The following is a 17,704-nucleotide window of genomic DNA, read 5'->3' as shown; positions in this document are numbered from 1 at the left end:
TTGTTAGTTGGAGAAAGGTTCAAGCTCTGGAAGGAGGTTAAAAGAAACATCTACATATAAAGAGCCTCTCAGTATCTGTTTGTGGAAATTTTAAATGTTGCATTTCACTGGTGCACAAAAGTCATTTTTTTGGTAGAATTAAATTTAAATTCCTCATTAACAGAATATAGTCTTTAGCACCTTTGTTGTGTCAAGATTTGGATGTGACAGCGATGTCTGAATGCATTTATGATTTTAATTGGTCTGAGAATGGAACTGGTTATTTTGAGTAGATTGCCTTTTTTATTACCAAAGGCAGAGAAATAACCCCCTTCTACAGACTTTCCTTCTTAAAATAGGGACTAAATGCTGTTCAGGAATTGTGAACAATGAAAGGCAGGCTCTGGGTGCATTGTAGAAATGATTGTGGTAAAGGCAGAGGTGAATAATGGGGTGAAAGAGTCTCAAGGTTTTCTACCATTTGGAACTTTTGTGTGCAGCTGTTTCGACTGGTAAGAGAGGACAAAACAGCCGGAAGAGTGGCCTCTGATTTTGTCTATTCACCCGAATCATGTATTAGGTTTGCTCATATAGGCTAGTAAATGGCTTCCTGAATTTGTCAAGCACTTATGTTAGTAGATTTTTCCCTATTCAAATTGGAGTTCTGTTAAAAAAAAAAAAATCAAACAATGCTTTATTACAATAGTGATTCAAGAGTTTAAAAACAACTTGTAACTTTAAAATTGAGTGAATCTGACTGGTGTTAAATCTTTGACCTTTAGTTTCTATATTTAGCTTAGAATCGAACATTTCAATAGTTTTGGTTTTGGTTATACTTTATCTTGATAGTACTGATAAGATGTTAAACATAAAATAACTTGAATAATTTTTCTTTAATTTGGTCATTTATAAAAATGTTTGGGGCAGCACTAGTTTCCCTTACTTTTAGTTTTTACTCTCCTACGTCTTTAAGTAGTTTTCAAGATGACTAATAATGCACTTCCTCCTTTTTTCCCCCCCTCTCTCCTTGGTTCTTTTATTTGTTTTTTCTTCTTTATTCTCCTCATACACTGCCCAGTCTGGTGCAGTGACCTCTTCAGGAGTGAGATTAGGATAGTGTGGATAAGATGACAGTGATACATGTGTTTGATTCTGTGGAAGAATCCTTCTAGCTGCCAGTGTCCAACTTCTCCAGCATGATAATCATGACCAACAGTTTAGAAAATGATGCCCATGCTCTTGGTTTTCAGAAATTGTCTTCCTCTGTTTCTCTACCAATTATAATTCCATTTGCTTTGGGATAATCCTAGGTAGTCATCAGTCCATCAAGCAATTATTGTGTGTGAACTGATAAAGCATTCTAGGAGACACAGAGGTAAGCAGGAAATAGTCACTGTTAATTGTTCCTTAGTCTCCAGTCTTCAGATTCTTCTTTCTCAGTCAGATTTGAAAGCTGGGCACGGTTTTTTGAAGATGTGGATCATATGCTTGTAGAATGTTGATGGTCTCTGAATTATTTTGGTACTCTCCTACCTTCACAACTATACTTCACGATTATACTCATCATGAATAGGACCTTACCTATTTCAGGGTTTGTACAACCTACTGTGGTCTCACTATTTTGAACTCCAGTTGTTAAGAATGTATTCTTGTGTATATTTTTAAGTTGTTCATTTCCTTTGGGTAGGTACATAACTTCCTAATTACTTTACAGGTATTTTCACAGAATTCTCATTTCTGGGCTAACTAATTTTAATCTCTTCAAAATTTTCTTGTTTCTCACTTTTCCCTGCAGCTTTCATAGATTGTCCAAATAGTTATATACATTTACTATTCAACAGAATTTTTTCCACTTGACCTGGCCTCTTGTAGATATCTAAGCAGCAACATTCAAAAAGCATTATTTTCTATCACTTTTCAAAAATATAATCCCTAAAATATTGTAGGATTTGGAACGGACCTTTGCAAATATGTAATTTAGACCCCTCGTCTTGCACTATTATTGCACATGTAATGCATGGCTTTGATACATAGGAAAAATAAAATCGAGAAAGGGAAGAAGTGCTACCTATAATGGAAGCTATGTACTCCATCCTTTAAACTTCTAATGTGTCCTGTGTACTGTTTTAATTGCAGAATTACCTGTAGTGCCCTTTTATTTCTTTGTAAATGATGGGAAGCCAGTCTTTCAGCAAAATCTGCTTATTTGCCCCAAATGAACATACTTGTGTTTGTGTGATTCTTGATTTTTAACTTTAGTTAGCCCAGATCACTTTGATTTCCAAAACCTGTTTAGACTATCGCTTTTTATTTTGGTGGCATTATAAGCTATTTCTAGGTCTTTGTGTTGCTTTTAAAAAATATACCCATGAAAACTACAAAGTGCTGATGAAGGAAATAAAAATCTAAATAAATGGAGACACATACTGTGTTCTTGGATTGGATGACTCTCAATACAATGAAGATGACTGTTCTCCCAAATTGATGTATAGGTTTAACAACATTCCTGTTAAAATTCTAGCAAGATTTTTTATAGGTATAGATAAGATTATTCTAAAATTTACACGGAAAGGCAAAGTAACCAAAACAGCTAAAAAACAGTTTTGAAAAAAGAAGCATAATGTGTGGAGAATCGTTCTAATTTTAAGACGTGATATAGCTACAGTAACCAAGACTATGGTATTACCAGAGGGATAGACAAATAGGTCAGTGCAACAGAATTGAGAACCCAGAATTAGCCCCGCGCAAGTGGAGCCAGATGATTCTTGACAAAGGCGCAAATAGAGTGTATCTTTGCAACAAATGGTGTTAGAGCAATTGGATATCTGTGGACCCCCCCAAAAAAATGAACTTCCACCTAAAACTTAGACTATATCCACGAATTAACTCAAAATAGGTCAATTTAAATGTAAAACATGAAACTGTAAAACTTTTTAAAGAAAGCCTAGGAGAAAATCTTCTAGACCTAGAACTTACCAGAAAGTTCTTAGCCATGACACCAAAAGCATAAAAACCATAAAAGAAAAAATATTGATAAATGGGACTTCCTCAAAGTTTAAATCTTTTGGCTGTGTGATTGTTAAAAGGGCAAAAAGACAAATGATAGACTGGAAGAAAATATCTAAGAACGCTATATTTGACAAAGGACTCTACTTAGAATATATAAAGAACTCTCAAAACTGAACAGTATAAAAAAAAGAAGGAAAGAAAGGAAAACCCTAACAACCTAATTAGAAAATGGGCAAACACCATGAGGATATACAGGTAACAAATGAAAATAAGCACATGTGGACACTCATCATACAGTCTAGCAGTCGTACTTCTGAACATTCATCCCAGAGAAATGAAAACTTAGATCCACACTAAGCCTGTACACGAATGTTCATAGCAGTTTTATTTGTAATGTGAAAGACTAACAATGTAATGTTCACTAACATGTGAATGGCTGAACTCATTGTGGTACAACTGCACCGTAGAATTCTACTCAGCAACAGAAAAGGAACGGACTGTTGATACATGCAAGCACTTGAAAGGGTCTCAAGAGTATTATGCTGAGTGAAAAAAGCCAATCTCAGAGTCACGGTCACATACTGTGTGAATACACTTATAGAGTGTTCTGTAAATGACAACATGATAGAAATAGAGAACAGAGTAGTGGATGCAGGGGTTAGGGACAATGAAGAGAAAGGTATTGATGACTAGAAATGGGTTGCATGAGGGAGCTCTTAATGATGCTGGAATCCTTCAGTATCGTGATTGTGATTGTGCTTATACAGGTCTATACAAGTGATAAAGTGGCATAGAACTAAACACATTGTGCCAATGTCAAGTTCCTGGTCTTGATATTGTATTATAGTTATATAAGATGATGTAATCATTAGGGGAAACTGAACCTCTCTACTATTTTTGCAATTTCCTGTGAGTCTATAATTAATTCAAAATAAAAATTAAAAAAGACACCCAGACCTGAGACCTATGCTGTCCTATGCTGGTTGTTTTTAAAATTTAAATTAACTAAAATAAAATTAATTTTAGTCCTGGTCACACAAGCCATGCTTCAAGTGCTCATGTCACTACCTTAATACTGCACAAATGCAGAACATTTCCATCACCACAGAAATTCAGTTGACAGTGCCGGTTTAGACCAGCTCAACAGTGCCGACTTACTATATGCATGGATACCAACACATTTCTTAGTGCAGTGTCTTAAATTTATAAATCAAAAGATAATGGTCTGTACCAATAAAATTTAAATAGAAGAAATGGATTTAACATGACACTTTTTGAAAGTATCATACTTCTTGAGGCTATATCCCATATTTTAATAAGAAAAGGAAATGAAACTTTGCTTCATGTTTGAAATAGGAGTAAGGTTTTTTCCTTATCTGCCAAAGCAGTTGCAGTTTCTTTCCATAATCACAATACAGAATATATAGGAAATGGGCAAATAGAGGGGAGGGACGAGTTAGGGGAAAGAGATCAGCAAAAGGAGTATTTTAAATATCCCATACTTGTTATTTTTTGTTTCTTAAAGACCAGCCTACCAATAGTAGCTTACCATTGCAGAGGAAGCGTGGTTTAGCAACCAGACCTTAGACCAGAATTATATTTCTGGCTCAAAGTGGCCTTGAGAAAATGACAGATGTACTCTTCTCATTCTCATGACCAATGGGCAAACTAAGCTAAAACTGACTATTGCTTGGGTGGACTAAGGGGTGAGTTATACAAAAGGAGGATCATTTGTCAAACTATTGGCTTACAAGTAGATTAAATACAAAGTTTTGAGGAGTTTGGTTATGAAAAGGTCACATGGAGTAGAAAGCAGAAGTTTCCCAGGTATAAACCATTTCAGTTTTTGAGTTTGGGGTTAAATACAAGAAAACTCAGGGTGAAAGTTTTTCTTCTTCCATCCAAGGTTAATAACTTCGAGAAAGCTTTGGGAGACTAAGCAGGCATTTTGGATTTTAGAGACCAGGTTTTGAAGTTGAACAGTGCACGGTTTGAATTGCAGCTCTGCCACTTAGTTTTTGAGAAAGCTGCCTAACTTGAGTTCTCACTTTCACCATCTGTACAATGAGGCTATAATGACCCCTCTTTGTCAGGGTTCTCATGAGAAGAACACTTAAGTATACAGCTCTAGTTACTGATAATTTTATCAAGACATGGAGCAGAATGATGGTGTTAGGAACAGATAAATAGCTTTGTTATTTTCCTTTTCTAAAGATTTATTTTTAGATAAATATTTAAATAATGTTTTTGGAGGTAGGGTACTAATTTTACCTTTGTAACAGATTGGTTAATATCATGGTTTCTAAAGCCATTCTCAAATTTAATTAATGTATATAGTGTGACTAAGCTGATCAAATCACTTGATTTGAAGCCAAGACAGATACATCTGTTCTTATAAAATGTAGTAGACCAAAATGTAAGCAGCAAACTGGAAAAAAAAAACCCCACACATTTATGACAGAAATGTTATTTCAGTGTAATTTTTGCAACCTGTTTCTACAGCTATAGCCATGTAGTATCTGAATGAACAGTGATGAAGAGGCTTAATTAATTACAGACATATAAAATCTATACTATACAGGGTCAAATTATCAGAAAATACTTTATATGAATTTTCTTTTTCTTTGCTTACCACATGCTAAAACAGTGAAAAAGAGGTCAAGAACCAGAGCCAACATACTCGTTAGGATCCTTCTGGCCCTGGCACACTGCAGTGGAGGAGGACAGTTGCAGTTTTAGCCAATAGTTTACTGGCATGTGGTCAGTTTGAAGGGAACCAAAAATGCTGACATCCTCATTTGACTTCATCACTGAAGCCTGAGTACATACTCCAGCGCTTCCTGTATAAAACCTACCCTGACTCTACAGAGGACACCCCAGCCCTGGGCTGATCTGGGTGGGGATGGTGGCTTGGATTGGTGAAGCCCTCAGCTAGTTGGTATCCACACTGTGAACATGTCCTGTCTCTTTACTATACCTTTCATTTCATAGAGCTTAGCTTTCAAAGCTGATAATGACATTCATTGATAGCAAGAGATTGTTGCAGGTAGGTTGCCAGCTCTTAAAATCACCACTCCTTGAAATTATTCTACTGGATAACAGCATGTTTAGGAACTAATTTAGAAATATAATGCTATGGAAATTATACGGAAAAAAAATCTATCAGAAGATCTGGATTGTATATAGCTTGTCTCCCTAATATATCAGTATGGCTACATCTACTTTGACACCGTGGCCTCAGTTTTCTCACCCATACAATGGGAGGATTTCTAAATTTCTAAGACTTCATGATTTTAGTGAGTTTCTCCAAGTAGTTTCCTCCATACTTCTACTTGTTTGGTTCATAAGCTACATTAAGTGCTTTTTCTATCCATCAGAATTTTCTCATGTATTGTCAAGTTCTTTAAGGTAATATACTATTTTCAGTTTGTCATTCTTTCAGAGACATAGCAATTTGAAGAAGTGATATAGCAAAAGTGAACTGACTCTCAGTATTAGAGTTTGATTCTGACAACATCTGAATATCACATGAAAGGGAAATTAGCATTTGGGTTATTATGTAAATGCTGAATTCACATGATAAACCATTAGGTGTTTTGAAAAGTCTGATTTATTAACTAAAGCATTGACTTTAATCAGTAATTTTCTCTGATTCACGGCAAGGATGAGAAATTTGCTTTTCTCGTACCTCTCTTTAAAATCCTGATGTTTTTATGAAGTTATTTGGCATTGCTAGGTAGCCCAGGAAGGAAATAGAAGGCTCTTTTGCTCAGGAAACAGAGAGCATAAACACTATTTCACTGTTTCGCTCTTCAACATTTCCTAGGACTTTCTGATGAACATGAAAAAAATCCTAAGACCCTTTAAAACCTATTTTTAAAGGGTAGTTTGTTATAAATCTAAAGGCTGTAACTGCAGTAAAATCACATGCCATTGGCCCCATCCTTTCCATTCTACCCCAGTACCGTAGAGCTCTCTCACTGCATTTTTTGAAATATCTTCATGGAATTTTGAAATGCTTTACTTGCGTAGATCTTTGAGGCTGCATCAGTGCTAGAAGAGTTGTGAAACCTAGCTCTGCACTTCCCATTAGTTAGTTCTTCACCATGTCAGACAGAAGATGTGTGCGTGTCTGGTGTCTAAATACAGACCTGTAGGTTTTACCCATAAATCATAGATCCAAGTAATTCCTCCACACACAGGAGATAAGTATGATTAATCAGAAGAGTAAAAGGCATTGCTGGATGTTGTTGGAAAAAAATCCTTTATGGGGGGCTGTGAGTATTGTTATTTTTGCAATTTCTGTTTCTGAAATATCTCAGGTTAAAAATATTTGAGACTTTTGAATATACAAAGTATATGAGGAGATGAAGTATCTGGTGTTAGTCTTTTTGATTACTACTAAAGGATAAGTAATTTCTGTCACTATTGAAATTATCATGGCTCTTGTTTAGAATGGTTTCGTGGTGTGGTTTTAGCATGAAGGTGTACTTTGTCTTCTTTTCATTGTCCCTGTAGGGTACCTTGAGGTGATGCCTTTCTCTCTGGGATACGTAGCATAGCAGTGTCCCTGAGAGTGGTGAACGTGAGCTGTGCTTTCAGTAAAAACTGTTGACCCTTTTTATCTGACACTTTTTATTATAACCTCTTGCCATCTATTTCTAATATCCATTTCTTCCTGTTTCTAATACATAAAAGCTATACTTTAGTCAATTTCTTAGAACTTATTTGTATACTTAATATTCTCTTAGTCATCAGTTATTTGGGGATAAAATTCCCTCTACTTCTAAAACATGAGCAAGTTACATTGGTCATGTGCAAGTTCAAGGATTTCTTGAAATTACATACTAGAATCTGAATTCTAGTTGGCTAGATCCTTTATCATTGTGGCTGAATAATGTTCTCATGGTCTTTTGTATTTAATTGAAAAGCCACTGAATGTCTTTATTCAGAAAAACAATTTGAAACAGATTATTCTTGGTTAGTAAGAAAGAAAATAAACATCAAGGTGTAACTAACATTTTGATGTGTTTCCTCTTTGTTCTGTGAAGTTGAGGTCCTATTTTATGTGGATGTTTTTTAATCATGCTTCTCCCTTCCCATGTAACATTAAATTATTTCTTGTTACTAAAAATTCTTAGTAAAAATTCAATAGCTGTATGGTTCTGTTAAAAAGGTAGTACTTTAGGGTGCCTGGGTGGCTCAGTCATTAAGGGTCTGCCTTGGGCTCAGGTGATGATCTCAGGGTCCTGGGATGGGGCCGCATCGCGCACCCTGCTCAGCAGGAAGCCTGCTTCTCCCTCTCCGACTCCCCCTGCTTGTGTTCCCCCTCTTGCTGTGTCTCTGTCAAATAAATAAAATCTTAAAAAAAAAAAAGGCAGTACTTTAATTTAGCTAACATGTCCTCTGTTATTAGATATTTAAAATTTTTCAAGATTTTGGATTAAAAGTAACAGAATACCATCATTTTAAATTAAAAGACTATCTTGCAAAGTGCGGGAATTGAATTGCACTTTGCAATTGAATTGCACTTGCAAACATTGAATTAGGATTTTAAACAAATGTGTTGGGTGCCATGTTGGTTTAAACTTATGGATCTCACTTTTTTTTTTAAACTTTTGCTTCTGTGTGGCAGACAGCCTGTGTGCTAGCTGTTTTTCAAATGTGGATGACATTGCTTTCTTTAGAGAGACAAACTGAAGGAAATCTGTAGAACTTTTGCACATAAATGGATCATTGAGGAAAACTGAAAGAGGACTTCCCTAACAAGGTTGATTCTTCTATGCACAACGTCATATGAATGGAAAACTAGATCCATGCAACAAAATAAATCAAGCATGGGCTCTGAAAACATGGTGCCTGGAATAACACAGATTCACAAGGCTTTGGCCAAAGTTTTTCTTTGTTTCCACTAGGTTAGAAATGGCCTGGGATTCTCCCAGTAATTCAGCCAGAAAGAAAGAAAAAGCTTCTTGTTCTTCAGTCCCTTTGTATAGAGCCCCTATGTCACTGACTTGCACCAAGATGGAGTACTGACCTTTCTAGTGGAATGAATGGAACTGGATTTAGAGTTACTTTGAATTACTCATAAATTCTTAAAAGTATCTTCTTTTTAAAACTTGATAGGCCTAATGATAAATTTTAATAGAATAGAACTAGCTAGGGTAATAGGCATATACAGTCAAATACCAAATTTTGGAGCCTTACTCTTCAAGGAACTGTTTTGGATCAGGAAATTTGGTATCAAGATTTTAGGAGACTTATTTTTTTTTCTTTGCCCTGCCTCCGCCTTCTGCTTACTAGTTTAGATGGCAATATAAGTTAATATCCTGACTTTTCTTTATAAGTGAGTAAAAATTTTACTTGAATATGTATTATATATAAAAATAGTCATTTCTCCTAATTTTTATTATAACTTTAAAATTTAGAATCTGGGTGCTACTAAATACCAGATCTTACACACACACACACATTTTACATTAAAAAGAAGTCAAAGTGAGATTTATTGTAGGATTTCTATGTTTTATTCTTTAACGACAAGTATGAATAGATTTATTTTTAAGACCAAAGGAGGCTCAGAATTAGGCTGAAAACCACAGTAGTACTAAGGGATGTTTTGTCCCATTTTCATTCTTTTGCTTTTCAGGCATCCTAACCTGCATATGCTTCTCTTTATAAAGAATGTGCATAGCGTTTTAGGGATCAACTTTGTAACGGAACCAGTTGGACTCCTGTCCAGTTTATGCACTTATTGGCATTTCTCCTGCCCATTTGTTTAATCTTTCCAACTCATTTGATCCTCTGACATTAGAGCTGACAGCTGCAATTGCATATGGGTTCATAAAGTAGCTGAGTAGTAAAATGCCATGACCTGGTTCTTGTGTAGTTTTACCAATGACTGAGTTGGCAACTTAGAAATGCTACAGATTGGTTTGGCAGGTCCGGTGAAACATCTTAAGAAGAAAGTTTATGTATAAAAAAATCTGATATTGATCCTGAGTGATAGAAGTTCCATCTCTTAAAATCCTAGACTTATTGTTTACTGAGCACCTGTTAGACATAGTGCTTTGTGTTATATGCACATGACTTTTAATCCTCAGAAAAATCTTGTAAGACAGGTGATATGACCCTATTTTTCAGATGGAGAAAGCAGGGTTATGAGGTTATATACTCATGTCTACATATTTGATATTACATTAAGTAGCAGAACTGAAATTCATGTCCAGGATCTTTGGTTTACAAAGCTTGTGGCCAGTCTGTTACACACTGTAGCAGTAATTTTGTTCATTGTGAAGAGTGTTTATTTCCATTTTGCCATTGATGGACATTGATCATTCTGCTGAATGGTGCTGTGAACATTTTGTACATGTCTTTTGGTGGCATTATTGGGTCATGGGGTATGCTTACATCTCAAGCATAGACCATGTTTTCTATTTCATTTTGTCTCATTAGTATAATGCTCTATACACATTGTAGGAAAGAGTAGAGAATTTACCAGTCATGAAAAGGTTTTTATTAATGGAATGGCAGCCATGGGGGTACACATCACTGCAGGGGAAGGAAAAGGAACTGGCTTTGCATTGTGGGGGCAGTGTATGTGTTTTTTAGAGGCAATGTCTTCCTAGCTGCACTTTTCCCATAAATTTCTTTACACTGAAAATTATGGAGGTTTGGATTACAGTTCTCACTGGATTGAAAGTAAGTATCAGAAGAATTATTCATTGAGAAAATAGTTTTTTAGCTGCACTCTCCGATGGGTTCTATATGTGCTCGATAAACCTACATGTTCACCATAGTGGGGAACTTTTTCCTCCTTATTTGTTTTGTTTCATTGGTTTCTAATTTGATTTTTAAGTAAGGAGTAAGAAAGCACTCCACGAAAGATTTTTTGGATTTTTTCTGCCAAAGATTTTTCTGCCATAAAAAACTATAAAACTGGAAAAATATATGCAGCTTTATATGCTTATATTAGAAGTTTTAGAATCAGTGAAGGTAAATAGAAGGAAAGGCATAATAAACATAAAAATAAAAAATATGCAGTAGAGGACAGACAATAGAGAAAATAGAACAAAATGTTTCCTTGAAATATATTAAGATTGATAAATCCCTGTTGAGACTGATCAAAAATAAAAAACAATTCCAGTGTCAGGATTCTTACAGATATTAAAAGGATAATAAGTGGTTATTATGAGCAACTTAGATGAAATAGACAAATGTCTTTGAAAGACAAACTAAGGGGGGACCTGGGTGACTCAGTCAGTTAAGCAGCCAACTCTTGATTTTAGCTCAGGTCATGATCTCAAGGGACTGGGATTGAGCCCTGTGTTGGGTTCCTTGCTCAGCCAGGAGTCTGCTTGAGATTCTCTCTCTCTCCTTCCGCTCCCCCCCCCGACTCTTACACTCTCAATCTCTCTCTCTCTCTCTCTAAAAAGATCTTTTAAAAAAATGGAAATTAGAAAATACTTTAAAAAAAAAAAAGGAAAGACAAACTGAGGAAAAAAACAAATTGGGAAGAAATAGAAATTTGAGTAGTCATATAATCTACTAAAGAAATTTAATTGGCAATTCAGAATTTTCTAACAAAGAACGCCATGGTGTTGCTGGACACAGGAACCACTGTGTTAGGCTTTGAGGTCTATGAGGGCAAGGAATAACTTTCAAACCTCTTTATTATCTGCATGTGACATAACATTCTTGGTAAATGTTTGTTAAATAGAATTGACTGGATGACATGGTACTAAGTAGGGAAATTTCCTCTCTTGAGAAACCTGACAATTTTTTTTACCTTTCTTTGGTAAGGAATCTTGGATCTTCTAGTTCATTTCAGAAAATGTATACACCCTACTGAAATGAAAGCACTTTAATTTCTTGTGTTATTGAGACTATATGGTTAGAAAGTCCTCAGGGTTTCCTTGGTTGAACTTATAAATCATGTTGGATGTAAGTGTGAGCTGTATTGCTCCCAGACATGGTACTTTAACCTAAAACCATAAATCTTGCAGTCTTATGAGTTAAACCAGAAGTAACATTGATCCACTTCTTAGCAATGGCAATTCGGGTTGGGGTGGGGGAGGGGGGATCGTGGGAGGGCAATGTGTGTGTGTTTCCTGACATTACAGTTCTGTTGAACACTGTGTTGCCCAGTTTTTAAAAAATACTTTGTTTATTTTGGTGGGGAGGGGCAGGGACAGATGGAGAGAGAGAATCAGCGTGAAGCCCTGTGTGGGGCTCAGTCTCATGACCCGGAGATCATGACCCAAGCAGAAATCTTGTCAGAGGCTTAACCTAATGAGCCACCCAGGTGCCCCTGTGTTGCCCATTTTTAAAGAAAGAATCAAATTGTAGCACCCCAGTTGCTGCTAAAAATTCATGAGTTTGATCTTGCATGAGGCATTATTCAGCTAACAGTTGAAAATCCTCCAAAGTGAACAGCATTTAGGAGCCTATTAGAAACCTTATTAGAAAGTCAGATAGCAACTCTGCACAATAAATTAGCTTAACCTGCAGAAGAAAATGGTACAGCAGCAGAAAATAAGTCTCCTTTGTATTGGGTGGCAACTCTTCTTGGGTGGAAAGTTTTATTTGCAGAACCTTGAAATGACTGTACTGATACTTATTGGACTGTTACGGAAGTTATGTTCCTTAACAGTACCAACCACTACAACATGTTAAATAGCTTAATTACATATAAAAGTCACCTTTTTCTTATTAGATTTTATTTGAGAGAGATTGCTTGCGGGGGGGGGGGGGAGGGAGAGAGAATCTCTAGCAGACTCTGCACAGAGCTCAGAGCCCAATGTGGGACTCGATCCCTCGACCCTGGGATCATGAACTGAAATCGAGTCGGAAACCACTAACTGAGCCACCCAGGTGCCCCACAAAGTCACCTTTTAAACCCTTTCTATCCTGACATAATTAAGAAAAAATTAAGCAAACTCTTCTTTTGGAATGATTTCATAAAATTTCTTAAAGAGCACAATGTTTAGAAAAAGCCTAATCCTGATGCATATTATGCAAAAGTTTTAAAGGAAATGCATAAAAATATTGATCATGATTATATCTACATGATTACTTTATAGGTGATTTTAATTTTATTTCTGTAATTTCTTAATTTGTAAAAACACATTACTTTTTAGCCATTAAGATATTTTTGTTTAGTAGAAATATTTGCAAAAGTTAACTAAAAGTGGAGATTTTCTCAGTGAGCATATCAGTTAATATTAGTTGTACTTCGGGGGTAGAGGAGGCTGGCTGGCTCAGTCACTGCAGCATGTGACACTTTCTTTAAGATTTTATTTATTTGAGAGAGAGAGAGCATGAGTGGGGAGGGGCAGAGGGAGAAGGAGAGGGAGAAGCAAACTCCCCACTGAGCAGGAAGCCTGGCACAGGGCCTGATCCCAGGACCCTGGGATCATGACCTGAGCTGAAGGCAGAAGCTTAACTGACTGAGCCACCCTGGCACCCAGAGCATGTGCCTCTTGATCTCAAGGTGGAGCCTACTTTAAAAAAAAAAAAATTGTACTTCTTATTGAAATATACTTACAAACATGTTAACATAGTGCATATCTGAAGTTGCTATAGTTTTTAATAAAGGTAAAGCAGGATATATAATACACTGTTTTTGTAAAAATAAAACATTTGTGATATATACATCTGTATAGGTATATGAATATGCAGAAAAGAGTTTAGAACAAGTACTCTAAAACAATAATTAGGGGTTATCTCTGGGTAGTGGAGTAAGCTGCTTAATTGCCTTTTATTTCTCTTTTTTTTTTTGCAGCAAACATGCATTACTAGTTCGTAAAGGTTTTTTAAAACTCAAGCCTGGGAGTTAGCCTTTCTTCTAGCTTTAGAAGAGGTAAAAATCTTGTTCTGCCCTAAGCAGAGGCAGCCCTGCTCTCCAGTGACAAGGCAGTGAAGGTGGGAGATGCATGAAGAGAATGTAACTGGAGGCTTATGAACTGACCAGCTACTTTCGACTCCCAGATTGGCTAACTCCACTGTTTTCAAGAGGAAAACCCCATAGTGTGATCACATTGGAATAGGGTTAGGATTTAGGTGACTGCCAGGTTTAGGTCGTGAGGTAAAGCCTGGGTCATAGCTGGGGAACATGGAGATCTGGTGTCAGAGTTACCAGTCACTGTCCAGCCACCCTGTATGAGAGCAAAGAAATAGGAAAGTGCCTAAAGAAAGTTTAAAAAATTTCACTTGATTTACAGTTTTGCTAAGGCAGACATCTCTTTTCCGTCAGAAAGCATCTACAATATTAGTGACCTCCATAGGATCCTTATGTCCTGGGCTGCCAGCCATCTTCCCTTTGAGACCCGTTCTCTAGTCTTGGACAAAGTATGGTATCCTGATGAGTCAGGTTCATTAGTCCTGCACACAAGCTTCCTGCCTGCTTGTTCAAGACTAGTGAGCATACCTGCTCAACTTGCTTCAGAAACTTGTTACCTATTTCCACTTCCATTCGCTCAGATATGCCAGTGACCTGGTTCCATGGCCACTTCCCGCATGGGTTACAGTGGTGTAGCCCATGCTTACATTGTCTTCGTTCAGTCCCTACCATTTTTTATTCTTTTCGTTTGTTCTTACAACAAAGATTTAAGGAGCACCTGCTTTGGGCCAGACGTTAGGGATTCCTTAGTAAACAAAACAAAGCTCCCTTATTCATGGAGTTTACCTTCTAGGGTAGGAGCCAGGAAAAAAAAAATGAGTGGGGAAAGAACAACATTTAATGCTGGCAGTGATAAATGCTATTAAGTAACAAAGAGACCAAGGTGTTGGGATAGGTAGAAAGTCAAAAGACATGGGGTTGTGAGGAAGCCAAGAGCCACTTGAAGAAGTGGCATCTAAGTGTAGACTTGTATGAAGTGTGTTATGGAAGCAAGAGGAAAATTCGTGGAAATGTTCTAGGCAGAGGGAACTGCGAGCTCAGGATCTGAAACAGGAATGAGGTTTGGCATCCGAACGTGGTAAGGAAGTATTTAAATTCCTATACAGCTGTTCAGCAGACTAGTTTATGAGGGCTGGTAAGGTCTTTGAACCCCCTCCAGCGATATGCTAGGTAAGATATCACTTACCTTGTTTTCTTACATAGAGAGATGAAAAACTTCTAATCTGTTAATGGGGTTCCATGTTTGAGCTGATAACTACATATTTTGCCAATGAGTTGGTGTACAATATCCAAACACATTGACTTGTGATGTGTTTTATGAATGTTTTTTCAGTGAACATTTATTGACTTTACCTGATTGATGGGATGTGACTGAGAAGGGAGAAGGTGCAGAAGGACAGTCAGATGCACATGGGGAAATGCAGGGGTATGGGGACTGAACGGTGACCTGGGGATTGGGCAACTGGGATGTCCCTGCTCCTCTTGATGGGAGCAGGGTCAGGGGTGAGTTGGTCAGACAGAGGTGAGCTGAGGAAGAGGCAGTTGGCCATAGAGTTCCACCTTTTGAGAAGTGTGAATGAGAAAGAAAGGAACAAGCCTAGATAGCTTGACAGAGAAAATGAATGGAGCTCAGAGGGGTTTTGCTTTTTATTTTAAAAGGAACTTCAGTGTTGTTGTTTCGGTTTTTTTTTTTTTTTTAATGACAGGAAATCATCCTTTGCTATTCTTGGCTCACAGAGTAAATAGTTGTTTGTGTGTGTATGTGTCCCATCACCATACTTTTAAATCCGTTTAAAACTTCTTACAGCTGCATAGTTTTCCAGGTATTCACAGAGAGTTCATCTATGTGATCTTGATCTTCTTGAGAGGAAGGTACCAAATATTATGCCTAAGTTTCTTAGACGCAAGTCTCAAAGCTCAGGTTGTAGCTCAGAAGTTGCTACAACCTGAGCTAAGTATTGGGGCAAGAAGTTCAGTCAGTCTCTCCCATCTTGCCCAGAGTTCGGCAGTCTATATTCACGGCATTAACTAACCATGATTTGCGCCCCCCTCCTCGCCGCCCCCCGCCATTCAACCGGTTATCCTCTGGTTATCTCAGAAAAGAACCCAGGGCATTTGGAAATAATTTACAGGGCAGATGAAGAAGCTTTTCAGAATATGCCGTTATGTCCCACTTGCCACACACGCCCTCCTCACCCACATGTGCATCCTCCTATATACACGCCCCCCCCACACACACACACTCCTGCCACACACAGAACAAACTCACACACCTTCAAATGTTCACTGAGTATACCTCAGTCCTGGTTTTAAAGGATTCTTGCTCACGAAGAAAGCCTGGCTACTTTTTTTTTTTTTTAAGATTTTATTTATTTATTTGACAGAGAGACAGCGAGAGAGGGAACACAAGCAGGGGGAGTGGGAAAGGGAGAAGCAGGCTTCCCGCTGAGCAGGGAGCCTGATGCGGGGCTCGATTCCAGGACCCTGAGATCATGACCTGAGCCGAAGGCAGTTGCTTAACCAACTGAGCCACCCAGGCACCCCTGGCTACTCTTTTCAATACTTTCCTCTATCTGGGGTTTGAACTGATGGTAGAAAGATAAAGTTAGGTTGAGAGAATTGATTTTATAAGACTAGTTGAGAGGCCATAAATAAATCCCCAGGTTTCAACAGTAAGGATTCAGTTGATTATTTTTGCAGGATTTGCTTTCTCTCCTAATGAAGGGAACCCTGTACAACTTAAGCTCAACAGTTTTGTATAAATTTCATCTAAAGTAGTAGTGGTTTGCATGCATTGGTCCTTCAGGATATTTTATTTTTTGAGCTGTAAGAGTTAATTACTGAGCATTGAATTTTATGAGCACAAAACCTGGGTTGTCATTTTCACTCTGGCCTAATCTCAGCCTCTTAAAATAAAAGAATGTTCATAATGTTGATATTTTGATAATTTTATGGAATGACATTTGTGTGGTATATCTTTGCCACTTACCTAGTACTATACATATATCACTGTTTTATCTTGTTAGCACCTTACCTGGCCCCACCCCTACACCAGAGGTAAAACTCTTTGTTTCTTAAGCATAGTATACAGTTTAGGTTGGAACTTTGCAAACTGTGGAAGCCCAATGTCTTGTTTACATAATGTTCTTTGTTCTTACCCCGTTTTTTACTTGTTGCACCCTCTCATAAACATTTAACTTAAATATATTTACTAATGTAATTAATATAATTAATACATTAGCAGAAATGTATATTATGTTATATGTACTTCCTGTAAAGAGTCTCCAACTTTCATATATTTCTGGAATTTTCTTAAGAATTTAAAACATCTAGATTCCAAATTAAATGAGTCACTTCTTTAAAAAATGTGGGTACGGGGACACCTGGGTGGCTCAGTCAGGTGTCTTACTTAGGCTTAGGTCGTGATCCCAGGGTCCTGGGATCAAGTCCTGCATCAGGCTGCTTGCTCAATGGGGAGCCTGCTTCTCCCTCTCCCTCTCCTTGCTTGTGCTCTCTTTCTCTCTCTCTGACAAGAAAATAAATAAAATCTTTAAAAAAAAATGTGGGTATGAACAGAGAATGTGGAGAGCAACAGACTAGGGCCGAGTGCTTGTATAATTTCCTCCCACCTCTGTTTTAGAGTCAATGTTAAAGATTTGGAAGGAGAGGGAATATTACCCTAAGGAAAAGAGCAGTAGATAATCTAATGATGTGAAAAATTGGATCCCGTTATTCTCATTGGACTACGACATTGTTCTTCTGATTTTAATTAAAAATTATCCCTCTGGGGTGCTTGGCTGGCTCAGTCAGTAGAGCATG

The 17,704-nt window shown here is 37.3% G+C and overlaps 1 protein-coding gene across 2 annotated transcripts in view; it reads left to right on the top strand.

Moving 5' to 3' along the window:
* FGD4 (FYVE, RhoGEF and PH domain containing 4) overlaps positions 1–17,704 on the top strand; it is a 201,846-nt gene that overhangs the window by 63,594 nt on the left and 120,548 nt on the right. Inside the window, exon 1 of one of the 2 annotated variants that reach the window (XM_027593583.2) lies at positions 7,163–7,265. The exons of the other annotated variant lie outside the window; for it this stretch is intronic. Within the exon in view, the coding sequence (XP_027449384.1) occupies positions 7,256–7,265 (10 nt within the window). The 5' untranslated portion in view covers positions 7,163–7,255. Of the gene's footprint in view, positions 1–7,162; positions 7,266–17,704 lie in introns of those variants that run through there. 2 annotated transcript variants of the gene reach the window in all.

Source organism: Zalophus californianus, chromosome 9, assembly GCF_009762305.2.
Source record: "Zalophus californianus isolate mZalCal1 chromosome 9, mZalCal1.pri.v2, whole genome shotgun sequence".
Classification (NCBI taxonomy): domain Eukaryota; kingdom Metazoa; phylum Chordata; class Mammalia; order Carnivora; family Otariidae; genus Zalophus; species Zalophus californianus.
This window is presented reverse-complemented; position numbering and strand designations above follow the sequence as displayed.